Source organism: Pezoporus wallicus, unplaced genomic scaffold (genome assembly GCF_028554395.1).
Source record: "Pezoporus wallicus isolate ANWC-B61680 ecotype Strahan unplaced genomic scaffold, APGP_CSIRO_Pwel_v1 contig_11996, whole genome shotgun sequence".
Classification (NCBI taxonomy): domain Eukaryota; kingdom Metazoa; phylum Chordata; class Aves; order Psittaciformes; family Psittacidae; genus Pezoporus; species Pezoporus wallicus.
In genome coordinates, this window is record NW_026641627.1 from 166,299 (window position 1) to 190,675 (window position 24,377).

Genomic DNA, 24,377 nt, shown 5'->3' on the forward strand with positions numbered 1-24,377 from the left:
CTCTCATTCATTCTGCAGTCACACCAGTTTGCACTTGTGCTCTTGTTTGTAGGGAAGACTTCCCTAACAGGGAAGCAATATACAGGCTACAAAGAGAGTGAGCATTGATCCCAACTGCCAGGTAGGGATGGATGCAAACTCTGCCCCGGTACTACAAAGCTCTCCCAAGAAAACTTCCAGCCCTCCCCTTGTTCCACTTTAGCATGCCAGCCCTCAATCAATCCAAAAAGATCCCTAAGGTGAAGCAGCCTTCCCAACTGCCTGTTCCTTTGGGAATGAAGAGGTACTAGGGTGTGAGCTGCGGTAAGAGGTCTCCTTGATGTTTGTTACGATCATGCCTGCACACATGAGCAGGAGAATCTCTGAGCTGACTGGCTGGCATAATACAAAGTGACAAGGAGAGCTGCTCAGAGCTTTAAAATAAGGTCTGCAGACAACATGCATCCAGGTGAGGGTAGGAGCCAGCCTGGAGGAGGCTGTGGTGGAGCCTCCTCTAGCACATGACCCTCTATGCTAAGGACAGTGATGTACCACTAACCCTCCGGTTCACCTCAGCGTCCACGGCCACCAAAGACACAAGGGAGGGATATGTGCTGTTACAACCTTCCTTATGACCCTCACTTCATTACATAGAGGAACTGATGCAAATCACTCCTGGTGCAGCCAGAAAGCCCAGCCCAGCAAGTCTCCAGCTCTGGAGAGCCAGCAGAGGTGGGCAGCAGAAGATGGAGAGGAACAAGAGTGATGGAGAGGCTGTGTTGACTGTTAAAGACTGGTCCATACCATGGCACCATCTGCCAGATGAGAGACAGCAGTACAAGGTGGCCAGAATTACTCCACTCCTCCCTAACCCCCTAAATGGCACCGGTTATTTGTGCGCATGTGGCCGTGACTCCTCAACACCTCCTTCCAGGTAAAGCAACCACCACAAAGATGCTTTGAAAACCATCACTCTATTGCAGCTACAAACACTGCTAACTTGCTTCTTCACTTCCTCTCCAAACACGCACATTACACTGTGCTCCTCCTGGTTGTCTCACCTCCTGACACACGCCAAGAAGTCCCCCTGCATGGCACAGGACAGCATTTTCTCACCAAGGGACTTTCTGCTTTGGTAGAACAGAAAGGAGCCAGTCTGCCTACCTGGCCCAGGGACATGCAGATTATGCACCAAAGTCACACTGCACACATAGGCCTTCAAGCAAACAGATGGAAACCTTGGGCTTCTGGAAACAAAAAGTTAAACTCAACCCTCAGGTACTTTCCAACTTTGAGAACAAATTTATGTGACTTTACCAATGACATTTTGAAAGAGCATTGATTAGATCCACCTCCCTCACACACACACACACAAGCTTTCTGCCACTGTATCTTGGAAGAATTCATATGAAAGGAAATGCAGCCACAAAAGTCATAATATGGCTCTGTAAACACAAAACAAAAAATAGCCTCATTTTGCTGCATTTTGCCCTTCAAATGTCCCCTCTCAAAATGCTGACATTCTCCTCTCTCTGGAATCATGGGTGCATGTCACACACAGAGAGCAACAGGACAGACAGGCCCAGAGAGAAAAAGTGCACAAGTGGAATGGGTTTTCCTGTAACCTCACTTCAAGTGAGAGAAGCAGAATTACAATAAAGCACATGTAAAGCCACAGGCTTGTTCTGGGTGATGAATTCTCACATTCAAGGTGTGTCAGTTCCTTTCTCCATTTTAAAATTACTGTTGGCAGAGATCTAACACAGCCCGGTTACCATTGTTCCCAACCCAGTGTTCAACAGTTACTCAATTGTTGCTTTGAAAATAAAAATAAGGACCTGTCAGTTCCCAATACATGACCCAAACATGCTGGAAGTAGAATGGAGTCCAAATACAATACATTGGGAGGGTGATGAGAATCACATTTTTATATGACACACCAAGAAATGTCTTGAGAAGGCCACATGCAGAGCTCTTTAGACAATTCTAAATCATAAATGCTACTGCACTAAGCCAGGGAAAGAAAGTCTTCAGCCAACCTTAGCACAGATCCTACAGGCAAAAATGAGCTTAGAGCAGGATTCTCAAGCAGAAAGAAACCTTAAGTAGAGTTTTAATACCTCTTAACTCCATTCAGTACACTGAGCTCTTTGGGAAAACACACCTGCACACTGCACGGGTGGAGGAAGAGGAACGGCTGAAAACTCTGAGCTTGCATTTTGAGCTACTTAAGGCCAAGTTATTCTGAAAATCATAGAATGGTTAGGGTTGGAAGGACTTCACGATCATCTAGCCTTACTGTTCCTTAGCACAAATCCTACCTGTCTGGCAAAAGGGAAATGAACCCCAGGAAAGGTCAGTTCAGGCAGCACTGCCCTTTGGACACCAGCTGGTAAACTATGGATCACCTACATAAACAGCTTCCTGTTTTTCTCCTTCCCGAGGAGGAAAAACAATACCATCCTGTATAGCTATTTCTTATGAAAAGAATCCCTGGCTAAATAGGGCATTATTTTTCCTCACTCCTTTTAAAGAAGTGACCACGGTAGTTGCATGTGACGTGGGTACATTCCCAGGGATCTGCTATGTCCTGGGCATATCGCCACTTCTCCTTCCACCTGCTGCTCCTCACGACACGCAGATGTCACTCACACAACAGTCAACTAGCTAAAAAGGGACATTCTAACCAGAAACCAGGCCAGCAGCATGATCTCTGTGTTTTGACATCCTTTTCCCCTTCAACACGTCTTTCCTTCACAGCCATCTCACACTTTCATTTGAAATAAAATGGAAGAGAAGTAAAATTGAAACTGCTGCTATTTCCCCAATGCTTGCTTTCCAGGTCCACTTCAAACTCCTGCCACAGAGCAGGGCAGTGGGGCGAGGATCCCTGTGAGGAGAACACCCCCACTTCCAGGAGAAGGACATGATCCCCTCAGTGGGATGAGCCTGGAGAGGAGGGACAGACGAATCCACGCCACATGCCCTCATGGAGTCAGCCAGGAAATGAACTCGGGAACCGCGCTGCAGCTGAGTCGCAGCACAAACATCTTTATGCCACAGCGCTTCACTGCGTCCGTCCTGGCACACTGCGGGAGGGAGCCTGGACTCCCAGGCTGAGCGGGGCTGCCCTCAATTGGCAGCAAGCAAGCAGGGAGGAGTCTCGAAGTTGGAAGGAATTTGAGTCAGTGCCTCCCAGAACACCAGCTCCTATCCTGTGGCCCCAGGGACTATTGGATAAATAAGAAATATCGTTGCTGATGACTTTGGAAAGACACCCAGCAATTAAAGCAACAGCCCCTACCTCCCACAAGCTTGAGAGTTTTAGTATCTGTGCCTAACCAACCAACAGTTTTTGGTGGCAAAGGGGAAGACAGTCCTATAAAGCTTGAAAAGGAAACACGGAGTGAACAGTACTTTCTTAGTTGTGGCTTGCACATCTTGGAGAGGCAAGCACAGCACATTTCAAGAAAAGATACCAATTTCTACTAAGAATTAACAGAGGAAGTGCTGAGTCTCACAGTTCATGCTCAGCAATGCGCTGGCAGCAGACAGCCCTCACAGGGCTGGGATTTTCCAGTGTTCAGTTCTGCGCTAAGGCTGAAAGCTTCTGCAAAGACAAATTCTCTGAAGGGCCAAGTAAGAACTCAGCAGCAGTGCCCCACATCCATCACACGCAGCCTCTAACTTGCACAATCCTTTCTAGGAGGAGCAGGTCTGGAAACAGAGAGGAAAATGTGTCAAACCTGCCTTGGCACGTGACATCCACAGAACGAGGAAGGAAAAACACGCAGCAGAGTGGCACAGGGAACTTCCCATAGTGGAACATGGAAAAACGTCATGAATGTCAGAGATCATAATCTGAGTTCCCATAGCTAGAAGTATTCCACACCCAAAAGTGATGTGAGTCTACAACCTCCTGTAAAAGCTGGGTTGCCCTTTTGCCCTCCTCCTCTCTTTTCCAAGTAACAAGAGCTCTGTGGCAGCTCCCACAGCCATCGGAGCAGCCCAGGGGTACTGCCTCTCCTTTTTCCAGCTCCGTTGTCCCATGAAGCCTTGGGGATTGTAGCATTCAGGTAGCCACAATTCTCACATCAGAAGCCAAGCGAGCAGGACAGCTTACTGAAGCCACTAGAACAAACTCCAGCAGCCAAGAGCAGATCACAGAACAGTAGAGCAGGGCACGAGGGACTCCGGCACTTGCCCATTTCATGAGGCATAAAAAGAAGAAACCACCACATACCAGAAAAAACTTCCCAAAAGAAGCCAAGCCCTACCCATGACCAGCAGAATAACAGAAAGATGCCACCAGTGTGTACCAGTACTTGTAATAACATCTTGGTGTCCTACAGCCTAAAGTTAAAAAAAGTACCTCTTTGCAGCAACTACCAACAGTTTCAGCACCTATGGGAACTGGCATGAAGATGAAAGCAAAATATCCCAGGACAATCATTGCTTCTGTGTTCAATATTTGTGTCTTTCTAGCAAGGGCTGCTCAGACAAATTACTGAATAACAGAATCATCATAGTCACAGACTGGTCTGGGTTGGAAGGGACCTTAAAGCTCGTCCAGTTTCAACCCCCTGCCACGGGCAGGGACACCTTCCACTAGAGCAGCTTGCTCCAAGCCCCTGTGTCCAACCTGGCCTTGAACACTGCCAGGGATGGGGCAGCCACAGCTTCTCTGGGCACCCTGTGCCAGTGCCTCAGCACCCTCACAGGGAAGAGCTTCTGCCTAAGAGCTCATCTCAGTCTCCCCTCTGGCAGGTTAAAGCCATTCCCCTTGGCCTGTCCCTACAGGCCCTTGTCCCAAGCCCCTCTCCAGGTTTCCTGCAGCCCCTTTAGGCACTGGAGCTGCTCTCAGGTCTCCCCTTCAGGAGCCTTCTCTTCTCCAGGCTGCCCCAGCCCAGCTCTCTCAGCCTGGCTCCAGAGCAGAGCTGCTCCAGCCCTCGCAGCAGCTCCGTGGCCTCCTCTGGCCTCACTCCAGCAGCTCCACTCTTGTGCTGTTGCCGCAGAGCCGGATCAGGACTGCAGGGGGGGTCCCCCCAGTGCGCAGCAGAGGGGGGGAATCCCTCCCCTGACCTGCTGCTCACGCTGCTATTGCCGCAGCCCAGGGCCCACTGAAACAAACCCGTGTCAGCCCTGTGCAGAGATGGGCAAAGCCCGGAGCCTGCCAGCACGAGCTCGGGGGCTGGCTCCTGTGCCACGAACCAAAGCCGTGCCGTGCCCTCCACCGCAGCCCGCTCTGCGCCCGCAGCGATACCTCTGCCACTGCCCAAGGCCCAGTCGCTGAGGCGAGGCCTGCCGGGCTCCTCCGGGCCGAGTTAACCAGCGGGCTCGGCTCCCTGGTTCTTACCTGCCGTGCAGGGAGGGCTGGAGCAGCGGCTCCCCGGCTCGGTGCCCTCCGCTGCCCGCCATGCCGCGGCCCGGGCTCGGGGTCAGGGCCAGGGCCAGGGCCGGGGATAAAGGGTTAGCTCCCGAAGAGGCCCTCCACTGCGCTAGGGGGCGCTGCTGCGCGGGGGTGGCCGCCACTTCCGGGCGCGCCGGGGCGGGCGGGCGATGGCGGCGCAGTTCCGCAGCTACGTGTGGGACCCGGCGCTGATCGTGGCGCAGATGGTGCTGCTGCAGGCGGGGTACTACAGCTCGCTCGGGCTCTGGCTCGCCCTCCTCGGCACCCTGGGCAGCACCGGGCCCTCCCTGCACCAAATCTTCAGCGACGAGGTGAGGGCGCGGGGAGGGGGCCTGGGGGGGGGGGGGGGGGGGGGGGGGGGCGGGCGGTGTTCCCCGGCGTTAGGGACAGCCCCCCCCAGATAGAGACAGAGCGGCTGCAGGTGTAGGTGCCCCCAGGATGGAGGCAGGGCCCTTCGGTCAGTAGAGGTGCCCCCGCTATAAAGCCAGCACGTTGCTGTGTGGCGGTACCCGCAGCAGGCAGACACCCTGTACAGGTACCCCCCGTATAAAGTCAGCATCCCCCCACAGGTGATCCCAGTATGGACATGCAAGCCCCCCTCCACACTCTTGTGTAGATGGCACAGGAACAGACCCGTCCCTTTTCTATAGGCACCCCCGGACAGAGCTCTTGGAACGACTGCTGTAACTGCTCGGGCTCCTCTCATAGATCCCAATCAGTGCAGGGCCATGCCGGTGCGGTGGGGCCGCAGGAAGAGATTGCTTGCTGTGGGCTGCGATTTGTGCAGTGGTTTCCTACTAATAGTCCCATGTAGATTTTAGGATTCTCAACCCCGCCGGGGAGGCTCTCCATGATGGCTTTCGTCCTCAATGCGCTCACCTGGTAAGTCAGCAACTAGCTGGAGCTCCTGTGTCTTGTTCTTTCTTAACATTAAACTTTAAGAGAATTCAGCATCTCCTGAAAGCCCCGTGCCTGACTGAGTGTGTCTCTTGAGGGCAGTTGGGAGCTACTGACTCCTGACTTTCGGGATCCTGAATAAGTTATTACACTTCACTGCTGGGAATAAGATTTGCTTCTGTGAGAGATTTTACTGGAAGTTAGAATTAATGGATGTCAGCAAATACTTATCCATAAACAAGAATGTATTTTTTCTCCTGCCACTGGGCAGAGATTCAGGATTTAAAAATTCCTGCCTCATTCTCTACATTAAAAGCTCATTTCCCTGCCGTCATGTAATTACAGAGCTGTAAGCCTGTAAGTCTTGCTACAGCAGCCTGGAAAAAGGTCAGGAGCAACCCATCCTTAAAATATTTAAGAAGCTTCAAACCAGCTAAATAACCTGCATTGACAACTGCTAATAGCTCTTGCTATATCCCCTCATCCAGAGGCATGGCACAGTTTTATTAATCTCCGTGTTTATTTTGCAGTGCTTTGGGCTTGCTGTACTTCATCCGCCGAGGAAAGCAGTGCCTGGATTTCACAGTCACAGTTCACTTCTTCCACCTTCTGGGCTGCTGGATTTATAACTCGCACTTTCCCTCCACGCTGACGTGGTGGCTGGTGCACATCGTGTGCACCGCGCTGATGGCTGCCATCGGGGAGTACCTCTGCATGAGGATAGAACTCAGAGAAATCCCCCTCAATTCTGCCCCCAAATCCAATGTATAGACTCGCTCTGGCAACAACATGCTGCATTATGTTATTGTTTCCAGCACAAGTGCATCTAATGCCCAAGAATCATCACTGAAGAAGCACAGCAGGTCTGTTTAGACTTGGGTGGGGTTTTTTGGGGGGACCTTGGTGACTGCATGAGTGTGAGCATCTCCTCTGGCCTCAGTCAACAGCAGGGGAGGAACAGATGTTTATTTTGCTAACACAAAGCATTTAATATGACTGTATGGCGAGTGTGCTCTTAAACTCTTTGCTCATGAGACTGTTCAAAGTCAGGTAGCAAAACTTGATGTGTGAGGAGCATGTGGAACTAAACGTGGGAATGCCCTGTATGGGTAATGCAATGGTCAGCTCTTCTTGGAGGAGCTGCACAGTGAGCAGCAAGGCTGGGAGCTGTCGCTTCCAGGAAAAATAGTCAAAGTGAATGAATGGGGAGAAAGAAAATAGCTGTACTTACCCAAATCACCAGCTGAGACCCTAAATAACCTATAATGCTGGATGGATGTTTGCTGTTTCCATGTTTAATACATAGAGATATGTCAGACAGCAGTTTGCTGAAGAAATCTTTTGTAATAATAAAAATATTATGTTGCTGTGAGCATGTTACTGTTCTCCTGGGAAGCTGAGCACTTCAAGGACACCTTGAGTGTCTGTGTCATGGCAACAGAAGGATACAGCCAGAGAACACGTGGCTGTAAAATGCCCACTCTAGGACACAAAAATTCCTACAACAGCTGTTTCATACCTCTGCTCCAAAATGAAGACATCAGCGAGTGCTGTGCTGGAGGTCAGCAGCATAACCCTCACTTCAGGAGGAATATTGGCCAGTCCAGGGTCTCCACATGTTCAGCCCATGGCCATGCTGCTCTTCCTGGCAGGCTGCAGAAGTCTAGCAACAGATCTGGTCTGGCAGAGGTGATGTTTAGTTAAATGTAAGGCTGCTGCTTGTTCCTCACAATAACAGGATGTGCCTATAGTTAGAGACACTGCAAAAAAGCATTACCTGTGGGCAGGCAGGGACACCCTCTTACTGCCAAGGGGCCAGAGCTGGATGGTTCCTCGAGATCCTGCAGACCTGTATCCTGCCTGGTTTCCGCTGAGGGGTGGCCAGTTTGTGCAGTCCCCAGTGAGGGCAAATCCACTTCTGAAGACAGATTTTTCTTCTGTGCAGCATCTTGCTGCAATAACTTTCCTTTGTATGTTAATAAGTGTTAATTTGAGGGAGTTATTTGCTAATTCACCTTGTTGAAAAGTGGTGGGATGATTTGAGATGCACAAGTTGATAAGCTCTTTGAAGCTGCTCTTTTGGCTTTTGTTACTGGGGGAGCTGTATTTCAATTCTGGCTCTCTTACTCAGATCCTGTAAATTAAGGCAGGATAACATCCTGATGTTTTAAATACTTGGCAGCTGTGCTGCAGAGGAGGATTGCCGGTTACATTTATTTAGACAGAACTTTTTTTACACTCTGGGATTACACCAGGACCTTTTCCTACCCAAAAGCCCCTTCAAGCACAGTTTGAATCTTTCAGAGGAAAGACTTGATGCAAGTTTCTTTCTGGGCAGGAGCCAGCGCTTGCTGGAGGGACGCCCTTGCTGGAGGGACACCCAGAGGTCTCTTCCGAGGGCTTCCCCTGCAGGTCTGCTGTGCAGTCAGCAACACAGTTCATCCCTCCTCAAAACCCTGTTTCTCGTACGCAAGGATTCTTGCCTGGCTTCCAGTCGCCTTCAGCCTGGATATAAACTGGACTTCCAGTAGGTGCCAGTATCTCCTTCGGAAAAGAGCAGTGAGCAGGGTGCTATTGGCATCGGGGAGAGCAAAGGGCACACTCCGCCTCGGGGCAGACAAACACTGTCTTGGTGTCAGTGGTATTTTAAGGCTGTTTCAGGGTCATTTTGTCCTCTTCTGGTTTTTGTTGCTATTGTTGAGAAGTAGTCCTGCACAGGGAGAGTTTGCAGATTTAATTCAAGGCTCAACACCACAGCACAGTGGAACTCCTGTGTTCTTTAGGCAAGTGGAAGCTGATTAATTACAGTGACTATGAGTGCAAAAGGGAAAGCCACATTCATCCCATTTGTTCAAGGAGAATGGGCAGCTGATCCCAGAGCTGCTGTGAGATCAGATTGGCTCTCCTTTAAGAACAGACACGAAAACTGCAGACCAAGGAACACCCCCTTACTCCCTGAATACATGAGGTATGCTCTGAGTGCTTCAGCAGCCTCCATTGCAAGGCAGGAAGTCTGGGGTCATCTTTGTAATCTGGAGAAACTCAGGACAAGGCCACAGGAAGAATCCTTGACAAATGCCAGGCTGTGGGACATCCAACAAGCTGCAGTGGGTCAGCAGCGCTATAAGATCCGAAACGCTTTCTGAAAGCCTGCTGACTGCCTATGAGGGCTGAGTCTGTATAGTACTGCTTTTTCAAGGAAAGCTACTGTAATTGTAGAAGTTGTGCTAAAACTGAAATACTGATTGAGGAGGGAGGCTCTGAAATTCATCACTCTCATAGTGAGATACCCAATTTTCACTCACGTGCTTTCAGCCACATTTAGAAGCACCTTTGGCTTAAAAAAAACCAATCCTCTGCTCTATGCCAGAACAGTGGCAGATGGTCTTTGTTTCTTAATAAATCTTTGGGTTCTGTGTGCAATAGATGAGGGATTTTCTTCCAGGGAAGATATGCCCCAACACCTGCTCTTCTTAGAGACAGCAACAGTGTCAGCTATTTGCATCCATGGCTCTGCAGAAAGACTTCTTGGATATCTCTGCTGAGACTTCCGTATTCCCCTTCCCCAAAGCTGTTTAGAAGTAGGAATTTTTAACAGAGAAAAAGTTGCCAAATCCAAGGAGAAGCCAAGAGTTGTGGGATTTTGGGTGGCTGTGCTGATTTCTTTTCCTAAGGGCATTAAACACCTATTCCGAACAAAGAGCAGGTACAGCATTTGGATCCAAAGGACTCCAGACTTGGTTATACCCAGTACCCACCTGCTTCAGCTTTCCCCAGTGCAAGCCACAGGCAGGAGAAGAGAGAATGGGAAGTGGGGAACAGGATCAAAGAGCACACACTGCTGTTGGAATGGAATAAGAACAAAACCCAAAGTGTTTCTTTCACTCCAGGTTTTGCAGTGCTCTGCTTTACCCTTTCTCCACTGCTTCTCGTAAGACTTTGGGCCCGAGATGCCGAGTACATCCCTAACAGCTCTGCTGTCTCTGGAGAGCCCAGATGCCTCATGTTGAAGTGCTGTTTGAACACCAGCTGCTCCTCGACTGACTTCTTGGAATTTGCCTCAATTTATTCACTCCCTCCTGCTGCTGCAGGAGCAGAGTTAAGTGATAGGGAAGGTAAAAGGAAGAACACGTGAATGCCAAGTGAGAGCAGTATAACCCAACACCACTATTGGCAGGAAGATCCTTTGCTGTAGGAGCTTGCCCACATGCCTACAATACATCCAGTGGGATCTCTGGAACTAGCAGGGCCTCAGATTACCTGCTCACACTGTAAAGCACGTTTTCAGGTTTTGGGACACCATTTCAGAATGTCCTTATCATTTATGGGTGATGTCATGTACTGCTGTGCCCACTCCCATGGTGGGCAGTGCTCAAACCATCAGCACAAGGTCCTTGTTCAACGTTTCTCAGGAGCATGTGGAGCCATGAGCATGCCCAGCTCCACACAGGGTGGCTGCCTGCCCCATAGCAAAGACAAAGCAAGTGCCCTGGGAAGGGGGCAAATGCTCTGTGGAAACAGCCAAATTGATGTGTGAAAGGCAGCCTGAAATACTCTGCAAGGCATAGCTCCTATGGGCTGTGCAGCCAGGCAGGGCACAGAGCTTCAGCAGCATCCTCAAACACCGAACTGCCTTGTACTGCCCAATAATGTGGTGTTTTCCCAACATACCCAGGAACCACTTGCGAGCCCCTCTCTGTTGCAAATACTTTTGTGCTTGTACTGAAGCTGCAAAGCTAGCAATGCCCTGAGCTGCAAAGGAGACAAGGGAAGACAAGAGCCAGGACAAATACCTTCTCCCACGCTGTAGGCTCTACAACAAACTTTAATACTCTGGAATTACACTGGCACCCACAGAGCTGCTTACAGGTACCTTGGGGAAAGCTTTAAAGCAAAAGAGTTGCTAGAAGTCCTCTATCCTAGCTTGACATTCCTTCACGCCACTCCCCCCCCCCCCCCCCAAATATTTTTGCCCTCTATTTCCTTAGAAAAGGGATTTACACATAACACAGGAGTTACTCAGGAATCCAGATGCATGCAAGAGAAGACATCATGCACCTGTGATTAGATACATGGGAATGCAGGGGTTTCACCACATCCTCAAATTAAAAGGGACAGTACATGGAGGCAAGGTCTCATTTCTGCCTTTAACTGCATGTACACCATCCCCTGCCCCTCACAAGTCAGCAGTGAAGATTCCCATCTTGGTTTCAGTGCCCAAATCAAAAACCTGGAGAGTTGATCTGGTGGAAAGAGTCAGCAAAGCAAACAGGTTTCCTTCCAGCAGCCACGGAAGAATGCAAAAGCATCCAGAGTTCAGAACCAATTTATCCTTTTTCTCCACATCCTCTGCCCCATATCTGCAAGTTCCCAAATTCTGCAGTCTGCCAGATCTGTCCCTGCCTTGAGGCAGAAGGGGAAAGGCCTTACTCCAAATTACAGAGGAACAGCAAAACCCAGGAGACGCTGCCAAGCAATTCCATGTCTCACAGGCGCAGGATGGAGCCACGTGTTCACTGAGCACCACACAGTGTATTCCTCAAAGGTTTGGAAAGGTGATCAGGAAGATGCCACAACACACACTGCCACCACCTCTGTTGTGATACTCACAGAGCTCCAGTTCATAAGTTCAGCCAAGTGACGATGAGGGGGATACCGAGGATGGAAACGTTTGGAACACGGGTCCAGGCAAGGCTCTGGGCAGTGCTGGGGCTGCAGAGCTCAAACAAACTGCCTTGAAATTTGATTTTCCGAGACTCCGTTCTCAGCATCTCCCAGATGGCTGCTGCTTCCTTCTGGCACTCCCAGAGCGCCGTCAGCGCACACGCATGAAATTCATCCCAGTACCTGCAGCCAGGGAACACGGCATCATCAGCCCCTTTGGACTAGAACAGCAGCAAGATGCTGAGCAGGTCCCTGCTTCCCCCTGTGCTTTGTGCAAGCGTCCCAGACTACCCATCCCCTCCACTGTCTCCCAGAGCATCTTGGCTAAAACCCCAAACCTCAGAACACAGAAATCATTTCATGCCTTTTCCTCATACTCTGCAAGTCACAGGCCATCCCCTCCTCTGGAAGTGCTTCTCCTGCAAAATAAAGACTTCTCCAAGGCACAGATAAGGCCCCAATGTGACGCTTGCCACTAACCTTACCCCCATAACTTCTTTGAAAAAAAAGGAGTTTCTTTTACCTGAAAAGAGCTTTGCAAAAGCATGTTTTTACTGCAGCTGCTTTGGAGCAACAGGGCAAGGCAGGGACCAGCCATGAGCAGCATCCCCAAGTCCCAGCAGGCTGCCCTTGCTCTCCCTCCACTTCTCTTTTCCTGTCCCTCCTTTTGCTGGGGCTGGGCACCACCTTTGAGCCACAATATTCCTGCAGCTGGGGACTGCATACAGGACAGGAGCAATTGCTCTGCCACCTTCCCTGTGCCACCAGGACACCAGGCACACATGCCACCCCTCGGAAAGGGGATGCAGCCGAGCAGGGATTCTGCACATGGGAAAGGAACATCTCGGTTTTGTCCCACGTGCCCTGTGCTGGACATGCCAGGCAGACCCCAGCCCTCTGCTTAGTTCTCCTCCCGGGGCTTGCGTCAGAACACCAGCTGTGAAGGAGTTCATTAAACGGAGCCACTGGGGCAGAATAAATATCCCAGACTGTAAGAAAAGCTGGTGCCAACCCGGGTAACCTCTGCACTCACACCCGACCTGCAGCCGCAGCAGAAGGCGGCTCTGCCAAGTGAGAGTTAAACCTCTCAGGCAAAGGATGGCTGGGGGCAGAAGGGGGATGACAGTTCCTGCCTGGTTCTGCTGTCAGCCAGGATGGCAATTCCCAGAGTTTCACCCTTCACAGCCTCCATCTGCTCAGCCAGGCAGGCTGTAGGCACCCCACGCTGGCTCCCAGCTCTGCATCCATCCCTCTCCCACAGTCCCTCAGCAGGAACCATGGCAGGAAAGCAGACAGCAGTGGAGAAAGCTGAGGTTAAAAGCTAATAATTCAGAAACATTTCCTGGCAGGAAGCTGGGACATCATCAACCTTTGCCTCCAGCCACAACCCTGGCTAGCCATGCACCAGGACCAGTGGGAGAAGCTGGCACATCCGAGGGGTGCAGAGCCCCAACCCTGTCAGCGGGGAAGATCCCAGGACCTGCTCTGAGGTTGTTAGTGCCCCAGAGCCTGCAAAAACCCCTCAACTCACACATTTTATGTGAGCTTCAGCAGAGGAATCGCCCTCCAGCAGTCAGCCATGGCACACACTGCACGCTCTGTTGTTTCCTAACACCAGGAAGCCACATTTCCAGGCAAGTGTACTGCAGCCCAAACCAGAGCAGTTCCAATTTCAACCCTGCCTTCAGTCATGCCCCATGGAAGCTGTTAATCCTGAACTAGGACTGTCCCATGGCGATGGGGGAATAGAGCAGGTCACAACCAACCTTCGAGTGCCAGGCACATTTGCTGGCACAGGAATGCATGAACAAAATACGTTTAAAAATAATGGCGAGTAGTTAGCTTTCCATTCGCCTTGAGCAAAAGGGTTTGTTCAAAGAGAGAAAAACTTGGAAACAAAGAAAACCAAAGGGAATGGTTTCCACACTGGCAATAACCAAAGTCAGGCAGGAGGGTTGGGGACCTTCCACTTACCTCGGCAGCATCATCCCATCCGCCTCCACTGACTGCCCCATCCCAGATGCTCCTGCCCTGCCACAGCCCCATCCACACCAGCCAGCTCTGCCCAGCCCGAGGAGCACATCCAGAGCCTCCATCCCGTGGCTGAGGGCAATGCCTTCCCCTGCAGCCCAGGGCAGCTTTAGGCAGCTTGGAAAGCCTGACCCAGAGGGCACTGCACCCTCTGCCTCTCCCTGGCAGGATTCCACCCCCCAAGGCATGTGGGTTTTCCTTTAACTGCTGTCTGCATTTCCTTCCATCTCCTTTTCACTGCTCACAACTCACTGCTGGGGACACAGAGCTGCCCCGTTTATCTCCACAAGCATTTTATATCCACCTTTCCCTTGCTCCCCACTCCCGGCCCCACTGCTTCTGCTTTTCAAGCAGACCTTTCCCGAACCTGCCCCACACCACTCCTCCTTACCCAACTCCACTACTACCGCTGTGCTGATGAATGTCCTCCCAATGCTCTGACCTTGGGACACTTGCTACAAACTCACCAAAACCAGAGGAGAGGCAAATTCCAGCCAGAAAGATGAAGGCTCTTGGCAGGGAGGTAAAAGGCTTGGTTCAGGCTGGAGGATCCAACTGGAGGCTGGGTGCAGGCTGCTCCCCGCTGGACCCCGGGACACCGCAGCCATGGGCGAGTTGCTGGATGAAACCAGAGTCCCAAGGGAGACTTCCCAGGGGAGCAGAAGGGGTTGGATCCCAGCAGCCTTGCTCCTCCCGGCTGTGGGTGTGCAGGGAGGGGGTCGCAGGATGAATCCTGCAGTTTGGAGCTATTGCCCAGCTGGAGCTGAGCAGCAGATGGGTGGATGGAGCCCACCAGCTCTGTCTGAAACTAGAGCAAGCTGGGGAGCGTTCAGGAGACTTCAGACAGCAGCCTCTAGCACAGGGGCAATGCCCAGAAGCCACACTGGACGTGTGCCATAGATAACCCCGGAGGTGGGACACGCAGGAGGTCCCGGCATGAGGCTGTACTCACCCACAGACTCGGTGCAGCCCCTGCAGCTCGATGCCATCTGCCTCCTCATACGTAGCCATATTCTTCCCCAGCTTGAGGACGCAGTCTGAAAAGCCTTGGTAAATGTTGGTGCAGGCAGTGCCCGATGCCAGCAGCCCAGCAAGGTGCCCTGCAGCCAGCGAGGGGTCGGTGTGAGCACCCCAACCTTTGGGGACAGGGCTCGCCTCCTTCCCGCGGTGACATGGGCAGCCCCGGACCAGTGCCACTGCCACCCGGGCACTGTAACACCCACCACCCCCCTCCACGTGGGACACACACAACCCGTGCACCGACCCTCACCCATCCCCAGCCCTGCCTGCAAGTGCAGAGAGCCTGAAGGAGCCGCTCTGCCAGGGCAGGGAGCCCACGTGAGGACACTTGGGGTGCCCCAGCACCAGCACCCCGGGCAGAGAGCAGCTCAGCACCGGCAGCCAGGACCCACCTGGGAGAGACAAACGGCACCGGCCCCAAAAGAAGAAAAGGAGGGAGGGAGAAGGGAAAGAAAGGGAGCCCGCATCGCACTCCGGATGCCACCTGGGAAGCGCCCCCGAACCTCCGCCGGGGCACTGCCCCCCCCCGGGACAACCTTACCCATGGCGAGGAGCAGCACGGCCGTGCCCCACCGCTGCCCCATCCCTCCGCGGCGCCAGCCCTGCTCCAGCCGCTGCCGGTATCCCCATGGCTGGCAGCGCTGCCCGCCCGCCTGCGCGGAGAGGGCGCCCGGCCCCAAGGACCGCTAATGAGCGGCTCAGGCTAATTAATTAAGGAGGGGGCTGGGCCGCGGCTAACGAGCACCTGGGGGCAGCCCCGTACCCACACGCACCCCCCGCCCCCCACCGCCGCTGCATCCTGCACCCCTGGATCTCACAGCATCGCATCCCCTCGGGACTCACTGCCAGTGCCCGCGGCTCCCCATGCCCTGTACCACGCATCCAGGGCCCCATGGGCCCCATAGCACCCCTTTGACCACAGGGCAAAGGTTCACAGAACCCCAGACTGGTTTGGGTTGGAAGGGACCTTAAAGCTCATCCAGCTCCAACCCCTGCCACGGGCAGGGACCCCTTCCACTAGAGCAGCTTGCTCCAAGCCCCAGCGTCCAACCTGGCCTTGAACACTGCCAGGGATGGGGCAGCCACAGCTTCTCTGGGCACCCTGTGCCAGCACCTCAGCACCCTCACAGGGAAGAGCTTCTGCCTAAGAGCTCATCTCAGTCTCCCCTCTGTCGGCCTAAGCCCATTCCTCCTTGTCCTGTCCCTACATGCCCTTGTAAAAAGTCCCTCTCCAGCTTTCTTGTAGCCCCCTTTGATCTCTTTAATGGCACAGAGCAAGGCAATGGAGTACATGAAGGAAAGAGCTGAGTGTGCATCAGTTCAAAGACATACATACCAGCACCTACAGCTACAAAATATTTTCCCCTGATCCAGGCACCAGCCATTTCCAAGGCTGCCATGGCCGCTAGAATGTAACTTAGGATTTTGATCCTGGCTCTTGCCCCATGAGTCCCTTCTCCATCAGGAAGGGGAGTGGAAGGTTTCACAGCAGCTTTGATGGCATCGCTGCAGGGGTTGGCCGTAACAGAGCTCTCTTTTAGCTGGTGACAGCTTTGCTGTTCGGGACACTACTCCCCACCAGGCCACAAACTGCTGCATTGTGGGGTTATCACCTACCACCCATCTCTGCACAGACATGAGATAAACAAACATCTCAATTTGGAGTGTTAATTGGCTATGTGCACACCGGTTCATGACGACTGATTTTGGGATAACACTGGGATGGTTGTGCAAGCACCCTACACCCCAGGACCCCAGAGCAAGTGGAATCCACACTGCCATAGCTACACGTGCTCAACGAAAATGCAAAGAGAACGTGGGTCAGAGACCAACAAAAATCTGTAAATGGAAAAAGAGAACAACACAATAGACAACCAGTTTTCTTGGAAGCTTCCTTCCCACTCTGGAAAGTCCGCATTTTGATAAGTCCTGAACGAAAACAAATCCCTGCATGACAGCACTGGCAGGTGACCATGGCTCCAGCTGCAGCCGCCAACACCTGGTATCCCAAAGCAGCTCCAGCCACAGACCCTCTTCCCAGCGTGTGGGATGGGGACCGAGGGACTCAGTGGGAGAAAGGGACGGAAGGGGGAAAAGGCTTGGTTTGGGCAGCAGCAGCATCCAAGAGGATGCCGGGCGCAGGCTGCTCCCCGCAGTGACGCGAGCCTGGGCACGCTGTGATTCTGGGGTTCCATGACTGATGCCTTGTACGTGGCCGTGTTTCCCCCAGCTTGAGGAGCAGCCCGAGAAGCTTTGGTCAGCGCTGGCCCAGGCTGTGCCCGATGGCAGCACCAGACCAGGTGCCCTGCAGCCACCAAGTAGTCGGTGTGAGCACCCTCACCTCTGGTGCCTGGCCCGTGCCCATCCCTGCCCACAGCTGCAGAGAGCCTGAAAGAGCCGCTCTGCCAGGGCAGGGAGCCCACGTGAGGACACTTGGGGTGCCCCAGCACCCAGCGCCAGCCCCCATGGCCCCTCCAGCCCTGGGAGCTCAGAGCAACTGGAAACCACTTGTCTGCCAAAGCCACGTGTGATCGCAGTGAATACAAAGAGACTGGGTCAGGAGAACGTCAAGAAATGTATTTACAAAACAACAAAAAATAAACAAAATAAACGACAAAGAACAACCGATCTTCTCAAAAATACAACTCTTCTACCTAAAACTACACCTATTCTACGTAAAGAACAACACTTATTCTTAAAACTACGTCTATTCTACCTAAAAGAACAATGCTTATTCCTAAAACTAAGCCTATTCTACCTAAAAGAACAACGCTTATTCTTAAAACTACACCTATTCTACCTAAAAGAACAACGCTTATTCCTAAAACTACACCTATTCTACCTAAAAGAACAAGGCTTATTCCTAAAACTAAGCCTATTCTACCTAAAAGAACAAGGTTTATTCTTAAAACTAAGCCTATTCTACCTAAAAGAACAAGGCTTATTCCTAAAACTACACCTATTCTACCTAAAAGAACAACGCTTATTCTTAAAACTACACCTATTCTACCTAAAAGAACAACGCTTATTCCTAAAACTACACCTATTCTACCTAAAAGAACAAGGCTTATTCCTAAAACTACACCTATTCTACCTAAAAGAACAACGCTTATTCCTAAAACTACGCCTATTCTACCTAAAAGAACAACGCTTATTCTTAAAACTAAGCCTATTCTACCTAAAAGAACAAGGCTTATTCCTAAAACTACGCCTATTCTACCTAAAAGAAGAACGCTTATTCCTAAAACTACACCTATTCTACCTAAAAGAACAACACTTATTCCTAAAACTACACCTATTCTACCTAAAAGAACAACGCTTATTCCTAAAACTACGCCTATTCTACCTAAAAGAAGAACGCTTATTCCTAAAACTACGCCTGTTCTACCTAAAACAACAACGCTTATTCCTAAAACTATGCCTATTCTACCTAAACCTACAAGTCCTATGTGAAAACCGAACAATCTTCTTAAAAGAGCAACAATCTTCAACAAAAACTCTTCTACGGAAAACATCCAACAGCGTGAAAACTTCTCTGTCGACCAGCCCTGGAAACAGGCAGCACAAGGTCATTTCAGTGAGGCTACTGATGGTCATTGTGTTTGCCACACGCTGGGGAGAGCGGGACTCTGCCGCGGGGCTCAGCCCTGTCTGGGGCTGGGAGCCGGGCTCTACGCGATCACACTGGGCTCGCGCGTCCCAGAGGCAGCGCAGGGCAGCGCGGTGGTGGCGCTTGTGCCGCCGGGATGAGGCCACCGGGCACCACGTCCCTGCAGCGGGGCCGTCGCACACAGCCCCAGCCCCAGCGCGGCAGCAGCCGACCCACCCTGACTGCCAGCAGTGGATGGGGGGCACATGCTGCCTTACCACTCATCAGCTGGTATCCATCACCTCCTCTACATCCACCTCCATCGGCTCATCCACCACCCCATCCACCTCCCCATCCACCTCCATTGGTTGTTCCTCCTCCACCTTCATGTCTACTTCCATGGACTGCTCGCACAGCCTCACTTGGCTCTGCATTTTCTGCCTCGGATACAGTGCCCGAGGGGCAGGGAACAGAGCAGTAGGAACGGGAAGGAACGAAAAGGGCTGGGAGTAGGGCAGGAGGGCAGAGCAGGAACAGGGCAGAAGGGATGGAGCGCACAGGTGGGAGCGAGGCAAAAGTGTGGGCTCAGGGGTGAAGGCGTGTGCTGTTGCCTGGGCACGGGCGGTTGCCACTGTAACGCCGGCTGTGACATCACCCCAGAGTTCCAGAACTGCTGTGAGCAGGGGATGGGGACGAGCCCTGAAGGGGCTGCAGCTTCCTGGGGGACACTGGGCAATCGTTACGTGACCTCCTGAGACCACAGAGACAAACTTTAGAGGATCCTAGAATAGTTCGGGTTGGAAAGGACCTTACCATCCTCCACTTCCAACCCCCCTGCCATGGGCAGGGACACCTCCCACTAAACCCTGCCACCCAAGGCTCTGTCCAACCTGGCCTTGAACACCGCCAGGGATGGAGCATTCACAGCTTCCCTGGGCAACCCGTTCCAGTGCCTCACCACCCTCACAATAAAGAAATTCTGCCTTATATGCTATCTAAACTTCCCCTGTTTAACTTTGAACCCGTTACCCCTTGTCCTAGTACTGTAGTCCCTAGTGAAGAGTCCCTCTCCAGCAGCCCTAGAGCCCCCCTTCAGATACTGGAAGGCTGCTCTGAGGTCTCCACGCAGCCTTCACTTCTCCAGGCTGAACAGCCCCAACTTTCTCAGCCTAGCTTCATAAGGGAGGTGCTCCAGTCCCCTGATCATCCTCGTGGCCTCCTCTGGACTTGTTCCAACACTTCCATGTCCTTTTTCTCTTGAGGACACCAGAACTGCACACAATGCTCCAGGTGAGGTCTCACGAGAACAGAGCAGAGGGGCAGGATCACCTCCTTCCACCTGCTGGTCACGCTCCTTTTGATGCAGCCCAGGATACGGTTGGCTTTCTGGGCTGCGAGTGCACACTGAAGCCGGCTTATGTTCATTTTCTCATCTACCAACACCCCCAAGTCCTTCTGCGCAGGGCTGCTCTCAAATCTCTTCTCTGCCCAACCTGTAGCTGTGCCTGGGATTGCTCCGACCCAGGTGTAGGACCTTGCACTTGGCATGGTTAAACCTCATGAGGTTGGCATCAGCCCGCCTCACAAGCGTGTCGAGGTCCCTCTCGATGGCATTCCTTCCCTCCAGGGCATCAACCCAACCACACAGCTTGGTGTCATCGGCAAACCTGCTGAGGGCGCACTCAATCCCACTGTCCATGTCAGCGATGAAGATGTTGAACAAGACCGGTCCCAGCACCGATCCCTGAGGGACACCACTCGTTACTGGTCTCCAGCCGGACATTGAGCCATTGACCACAACTCTTTGCGTGCGGCCATCCAGCCAGTTCTTTGTCCACCCAGTGGTCCATCCATCAAATTGATGTCTCTCCAATTTAGAGACAAGGATGTTGTGTGGGACAGTGTTGAACGCTTTGCACAAGTCCAGGTAGATGACATCAACTGCTCTACCCCTGTCCATCCCTTCCGTAGCCCCATCATAGAAGGCCACCAAATTGGTCAGGCAGGATTTCCCCTTAGTGAAGCCATGCTGGCTGTCACCAGCCACCTTGTTGTTTTTCATGTGCCTTAGCATGCCTTCCAGGAGAATCTGCTCCAAGATTTTGCCAGGCACAGAGGTGAGACTGACTGGTCTGTAATTCCCTGGCTCATCCATTTTCCCCTTCTTGAAAACGGGGGTCATATTTCCCTTTTTCCAATCATTGGCAACTTCACCTGACCTCCATGATTTCTCAAATACGATGGCCAGAGGCTGAGCAACTTCATTTGCCAGCTCCTTCAGGACGCGCGGAAGGATTGCATCAGGTCCCATGGACTTGTGCGCGTTCAGGTTCTTGAGATGGTCTCGCACCTGATCCTCTCCTAGAGCGGGCCTAGGGTCTTCGTTCTCACAGCCCCTGCGTCTGCCTTCCAGGACCTGGGGGGTGTGCTCAGAGAATTTGCCAGTGAAGACCGAGGCAAAGAAGTCATCAAGAACCTCAGCCTTCTCCAAATCCAGGGTAGCCAGTTCTTCCGATAGCTTCCAGAGGGGGCCTGCATTGTCCCTAGTGTGTCTTTTATTCGCTGCGTACCTCTAGAATCCCTCCCTGTTATCATTAACATCCCCAGCCAAGTTTAATTCTAACTGGGCCTTAGCTTTCCTCATCTGGTCCCTAGCTTCCCAGACAACATCCCTGTATTCTTCCCAGGCCGCCTGTCCTCGCTTCCACCTTTTCTAAGCCTCTCTTTTCCTTCTAATTTTCCTCAGCAGCTCTTTATCCACCCAAGGAGGTCTCCTGGCCCTCCTGCTGCACTTCCTTCTAGTTGGGATGCAACACTCCTGAGCTTGCAGTAGGTGATCCTTGACTACCAGCCAACATTATTGGGTCCCCCTGCCCTCTAGGGCAATATCCCATGGAACATTCGTAAGCAGGGTCCTGAAGAGGCCAAAGTCTGCTCTCTTGAAGCCCAGGGCAGTGAGCTTGCTGTGCGCTCTTGGCACTGTCCTGAGGCTCTTGAATTCGACCATCTCATGATGGCTGCAACCAAGGCTGCCCTGGAGCATTATATTTCCTGGTGAGCACGAGGTCAAGTATGGCACCTCACCTTCTCGGCTCCTCTATTACTTGCAGAAGGAAAGTTGTCTTCCACACAATCGAGGCACCTCTGGGATTGGTTGTGCCAGGCCCTACCCTCCCTCCAACAGATATCAGGGTGGTTGAAGTCCCCCATGAGAACAAGGACCGGTGAGCTTGAGGTTGTTCCTATCTACCTATAGAGTGCTTCATCCACAGAGTCCTCTTGATGAGGAGGTCTGTAACAGATCCCCACAGTAGGACTCTGTGGGACACAGTAGGACACTTTGGTGCTTAAATCATCAATAAAATGGGTGAAGCCTGTGCTGGCCACCTCCAGATGTGCCAGGACCGCCTCCTGTGTTCCTTCCCTGTCCCACAAGCAGTCAGTGATCGACCTGAGCAGTGCTCCTGTGATGCAGTTGGGATGCGTCCATGGGGTTGGGATTCAGCCCTGCTCAGCCACGTCCTCCAGCCGTGCCCGTCTCGGGTGAGCCCGTGCCAGAACCTGCACCCTACGCACAGCGAAGGCTGCGAGGGCAGCACAAGATGTGGTGCCAGCAGTGTGTGTCCATCCCTGCCTGCTTCAGGAGGGCTCTGCAACAGCTCCGCACCTTGAACTCGTGCGTCCCCGTTGCATTTGCACGCACACCTCATGCACGCAGCAGCTCCCCCTGCACCCCACTGCCATTCTCCTGCTGGCCGCTCCCCCTCCCTGCCCGCGTGCAGGGTCCCCACATGGCCACATCTTCCAGTCGGGCCCATCACGTGTGAGCCCGTGCCAGAGCCTTTGCCCCATTCGCAGTGAGGGCTGCGAGGGCAGGACAAGATGTGCTGCTATCCCAAAGGCAGTGCAGGGCCGCATGGTGGTGGCGGTTGTGCTGCCAGGACAAGGGCACCAGGCACCATGTTCCTGCAAGCAGAGCCCAGCCCTGCTCCAAGCCCAGCCCCAGCCTCAGGCCCAGCTGCCTCTCTGGGATGTGGCCATCGTGGCTCACACCAGCCATCCATGGCTCTTGGGCGGTCGGAGGACAGGCCAGCAACTGCATTCACTGCAGCGGGGGAGCACTGTCGGCTGCACATCTAGGGAACAGGTCCTGGGAGCCAACCGCCCTTATCCTGCTAGCAGGGTCCCTGTGGAATGGGAGTGCAGGATGCTTTGGATGGCAGCACCTTCCTGCTGCTCTTAGACAAGAGGAAAGCCTGCTGCAGGGCTAACAGGGTGGTAAGCAGCATGGCAGAAGTGACCGTTGTCCCTACCTAGAATGGTGGATCGGCACCTCCTCTTGTCCTCCATGGTGCATCTGGTCCTGGGCATCTCTCACAGCTCTGTCTTGTTCTCAGCACCGTGCTGGGAATCTCTCAGCACCTTCAAGCTGAGGCTTGGTGCTCGCTGTCAGCCACTCTTCTCCCTGGTCTGGCACTTGTCCCATGTTGCTGTCCCGGTGTGCTTCCCTGCTGCCATCCCCTGCTTGCAGTACCGGGATGACTCGGAGCAGCACCTCGCCAGGCCAGGAAAGGTGTTTCCCAGCAGCCACGTTTAAGCACAGAACAGAAGCAAGAGCCTGTGCTGCAGATGACAGGGGCTGGAGGCACTCGGTGCTGACAGCACGGTGAGCACTGCCTGTGGGGCAGCAGTAGGCTGAGCAGCCTCCGGGCAGAAGGGGCTGGGGCACCTCTGTCCCTGAGGGCACCTCCTCCAGCAGGAATATTATGGACTGCTTGCCCTTGGCTGGGCTGGGACGGGGCCAGCCTACAGGATGCTGGGGCTGCCCCCAACATGCTGCCTGTGCCCAGCCTGGCCTCCCAGCCCCTCACCTCTGCCTTCACACAGCACTGACCCTCTGAAGCCAACTCCCGGGGCTGCTTCTACACAGGAAGGGCAAGAAGAAGCCAACTGCCAACACAAGAGGGGTCCCCACAATGCCCATACCCATCCCTACCCACCTGTTTGCCTCCATTCTGCTGTCTCCCAAAGGATCATCCCATGCGTTGGTCTATTCCTGGTCACTCTGCCCAGTGGTCATGTACTGACAGTGCCGAGATACATCCTGTGCCGGTGAGCTCTGGTCCCTGCTGCTGCCAACAGCAAGCATGGCCTTTGCACTACCCCAACAGCACTGCCCAGGGGCCAGAACAGGAGATCAGGGGAGCTGCAGGTGGAGGATTTCATAGAATCATAGAATCTACCAAATTGGAAAAGACCTTTAAGATCATCAAGTTGAACTGCTACCCAAGGATTGCCAAGGCCACCACTAACCCATGTCACTAGGGGCCTTGTCTATGCAGTGTGTGACTACTTTCAGTGACAGTGATTTCCTGGGGTGCACAGCAAGTACAGAGCTGCACCTCAGCCTCTGTGCAGCGTGGGGCATCCAGAGGAACCTGTGTGCTGGCTTTGCCTACCTGAATGTCTACCCTGGAGACCAGGACAGGCAGGTGCATAATGTACCATCCTATGGAGAAGAGGGAACACTATGGGACCAGAGGGTCCTCTGCCCACCCTGCCCAAACACACAGGGTACATGGCAGTCACCAACACATGCAAACACCCTTGCAATCCCACAGCTCTTGTTACCCAAACCAACTTCATGGACTCTGCAAATGTTGTTGCAGAGCGGGACCAGCCAGCCCTGAGCAGCTCCTGGCCTCCTGATGGCCGCATTGGTGCCATTTCTCAAGGCCATGTACACAACAGTGCTGTAAACCCCAGCCAAGCAGCACCTCGGTGCAG

At 52.9% G+C, this 24,377-nt stretch overlaps 3 protein-coding genes across 3 annotated transcripts in view; 2 read left to right on the plus strand and 1 right to left on the minus strand.

The window, feature by feature from the left end:
* Positions 1–24,377, plus strand: part of STK4 (serine/threonine kinase 4) — a 279,445-nt gene that overhangs the window by 131,694 nt on the left and 123,374 nt on the right. The window lies entirely within an intron of this gene.
* SYS1 (SYS1 golgi trafficking protein) lies at positions 5,494–7,652 on the plus strand. The gene is made up of 3 exons (XM_057424645.1): positions 5,494–5,700; positions 6,204–6,271; positions 6,817–7,652. Exons 1-3 carry the CDS (start codon positions 5,539–5,541, stop codon positions 7,055–7,057), a joined length of 471 nt encoding a protein of 156 aa, XP_057280628.1. The 5' UTR covers positions 5,494–5,538; the 3' UTR covers positions 7,058–7,652.
* On the minus strand, positions 11,777–15,587 carry LOC130607504 (neuritin-like). Its single transcript, XM_057424646.1, has 3 exons — positions 15,543–15,587; positions 14,934–15,081; positions 11,777–12,133 (listed from the first exon to the last, which is right to left on the minus strand). The coding sequence occupies exons 1-3, from the start codon at positions 15,583–15,585 to the stop codon at positions 11,908–11,910; spliced, it is 417 nt and encodes a 138-aa protein (XP_057280629.1). The 5' UTR covers positions 15,586–15,587; the 3' UTR covers positions 11,777–11,907.

Coding starts and splice junctions, on each gene's coding strand:
- SYS1 (XM_057424645.1), top strand. CDS start 5,539: ATGGCGGCGCAGTTCCGCAGCTACGTGTGGGACCCGGCGCTGATCGTG. Junction 5,701..6,203: donor ACCAAATCTTCAGCGACGAG/GTGAGGGCGCGG, acceptor AGTCCCATGTAG/ATTTTAGGATTCTCAACCCC. Junction 6,272..6,816: donor GTCCTCAATGCGCTCACCTG/GTAAGTCAGCAA, acceptor TTTATTTTGCAG/TGCTTTGGGCTTGCTGTACT.
- LOC130607504 (XM_057424646.1), bottom strand. CDS start 15,585: ATGGGGCAGCGGTGGGGCACGGCCGTGCTGCTCCTCGCCATGG. Junction 15,082..15,542: donor CGTGCTGCTCCTCGCCATGG/GTAAGGTTGTCC, acceptor CGCTGGCTGCAG/GGCACCTTGCTGGGCTGCTG. Junction 12,134..14,933: donor GGGCTGCACCGAGTCTGTGG/GTGAGTACAGCC, acceptor CCCTGGCTGCAG/GTACTGGGATGAATTTCATG.